The sequence below is a fragment of the Neopelma chrysocephalum genome, unplaced genomic scaffold, assembly GCF_003984885.1.
Source record: "Neopelma chrysocephalum unplaced genomic scaffold, ASM398488v2 Primary Assembly neopelma1_98513, whole genome shotgun sequence".
Classification (NCBI taxonomy): Eukaryota; Metazoa; Chordata; class Aves; order Passeriformes; family Pipridae; genus Neopelma; species Neopelma chrysocephalum.
Window position 1 is genome coordinate 1 of NW_020926303.1, and position 2,132 is coordinate 2,132.

The window sequence follows — 2,132 nt, forward strand, 5'->3', positions numbered from 1 at the left end:
ACCCATGGGCTTTGAGGGAAACAAGCTCATTATCACCATGGTCATCATCCACGGGGTACAGGGCGTTAAAGCTCAAAGTCTTTATTTCCTGCTCCATGGAGGTTTCCTTCCCCGGGAGTTTCAGGGGGTCCCCGAAGCAGGATTCCACCCTCCTTTCCCAGGTCAAAAGGGTTCTGGGGGTTTTGGACTCAGTTCTTACCCCAGAAATGTTTCCAACTGGCTTCCCATCTCTCTGCTCGTTCAGCTCTCTCTCCACAGGACGTCCCTGCATCTCTCTGTCTGGCTCGATGTCATATTTGCTGCTCACCAGGCAGCTCCTCTCGCTCTCTGGAATTCTCTCATCTTTGCTTCACAGTCTTTTGGCCAGAAGCCAGTCTCAGCTCCAGGTGCAGCTCACTGTTCCTTGCTGCCTTTGCTGCCGTTTTCCCCCCACACTCTGAGTGGGGAAGAAAATGCCACAGTCCATGGGGCCTCCCTGATTTTCGGGGAGGGTTCAGAGAGGGTTTCCCCTCGACCACCAGTCTCATTGAGGGGTCAGGGCTGGCTGCTGTGCCACACCTGGCCCCTGGCCAGGACCGGGGGGAAAGAGCCCCCAGTCTCCCTCTCTACCTCATGGCATCTCTCCAATTCCAGCTAAGCAAACAAGCTTCTTTTCCAGCTTGTGTAATATGTCATTTACACAGAGGCACATCAAGTTTTGATTAACTCAGCGGAGGCTTAAAAGGGAGTCAAGGTCCACAGCACAGCCCCATCATTGTGGGGACGTGGAGCTGGTGGGATCACACCATGGCCTGGGTCCCTCTCCTCCTTGTGGTGCTCGCCCACACCTCAGGTGCCATGGCCAGACTCGCTGTGCCTGGATGAGGCCTTTGGGCACAGGGGTCCCGTCCCTCTGCCCTGGGACGTCTGTGCTCCTGGGCTTTGACTGACCAATCTTCCCCTCTCTCTCCTCTCCATTTTCAGGTTCTCTGGTCCAGGCAGCGCTGACTCAGCCGTCTTCATTGTCTCACAGGGTGGGAGACACCGTCAAGATCACCTGCTCTGGCAGCAGCTACAACTGGTATGGCTGGTACCAGCAGAAGGTCCCTGGCAGTGCCCTTGTCACTGTGATCTATGCTAACAGCAACACACCCTTGAACATCCCTTCACGATTCTCCGGATCCTTGTCGGGCTCCACGGCCACATTGACCATCACTGGGGTCCAAGCTGAGGACGAGGCTGTCTATTTCTGTGGTGGCTGGGAGAGCAGCAGTAGTGCTGGTATATTCGGGACCGGGACCATGTTGACCGTCAAAGGTGAGTCGCCAATTTCTTCTCGGTCTTTCCTTCCCTGGTGCGAAATTGTGACATTTTGTCGATTTTTGGTGATTTGGGTTTCTTTTGTAGGACTTGGCACTGGGCTGGGGTCTGTCGCCCCTTTGGGGACGGGCACAAAGCGCAGTGTTTTGGGCTGGGTCTTGTCCCTGTGGACTTTGAGGACTCCGGCGTGCGCCACGAACGATTGGGGGGTATTTTCTGACATGAAAGATCTTAAAATTTGCCCAGGAAATATGTCTGAGGTCTCAGGAAAAGGAAAACTTGGGTTTAGGTCTCTAAAAGAGACAATTTTTGTCTTTATTAAAGAAATTTTTCATCCTAAAATCTAAGTCCTCAACTCTTAGTGCTGAGGACTAAGTCTATCACCACCAGTGAGAGAAAGGGGCTCCTCTGTGGGGTCCCGTGGCCGAGGGTGCAGAGGCTGTGAAAGAACAGCCATGAACAGCTCGTCCCTGGGTTCTGAAATAAAAAATTTCAGGGGTATCCCAAAGAGCCCATTGTCCAGGTGAGTCACGTCAAAATGGAGATTAATGTGTTGAAAATACTGCCGGGAATGTCATTTGTCTGTCTTTGTCTGTAATTTTGAAGAGATTGTGGTCAAAAATCCCAATTTGAACCAAATTACTGGGGGCTAAGATCAAAAGAAACCCGTTCTTTGACCATTTTTAAGTGGAAATTTTTTAATGGTGAAGTCATCCTGGTTTTTGAATAGAGAGAGGAATAGAGAGAGACAGAAATATAATGAGGTAGAGATATAGACACTGTGCGTTGGAGGAGGCAGCAGAACCACATTGGAAAGACCAAACATCTTTTCT

General features: G+C 51.2%; 1 gene segment (V, D, J or C); it reads left to right on the plus strand.

Moving 5' to 3' along the window:
* Positions 1 to 699: 699 nt before the first annotated feature.
* Positions 700 to 1,646, plus strand: LOC113962008. The segment is given in 2 exon segments: positions 700 to 832; positions 964 to 1,646. Coding segments are annotated over 2 exon segments (729 nt in total).
* The last annotated feature ends 486 nt before the right edge of the window (positions 1,647 to 2,132 follow it).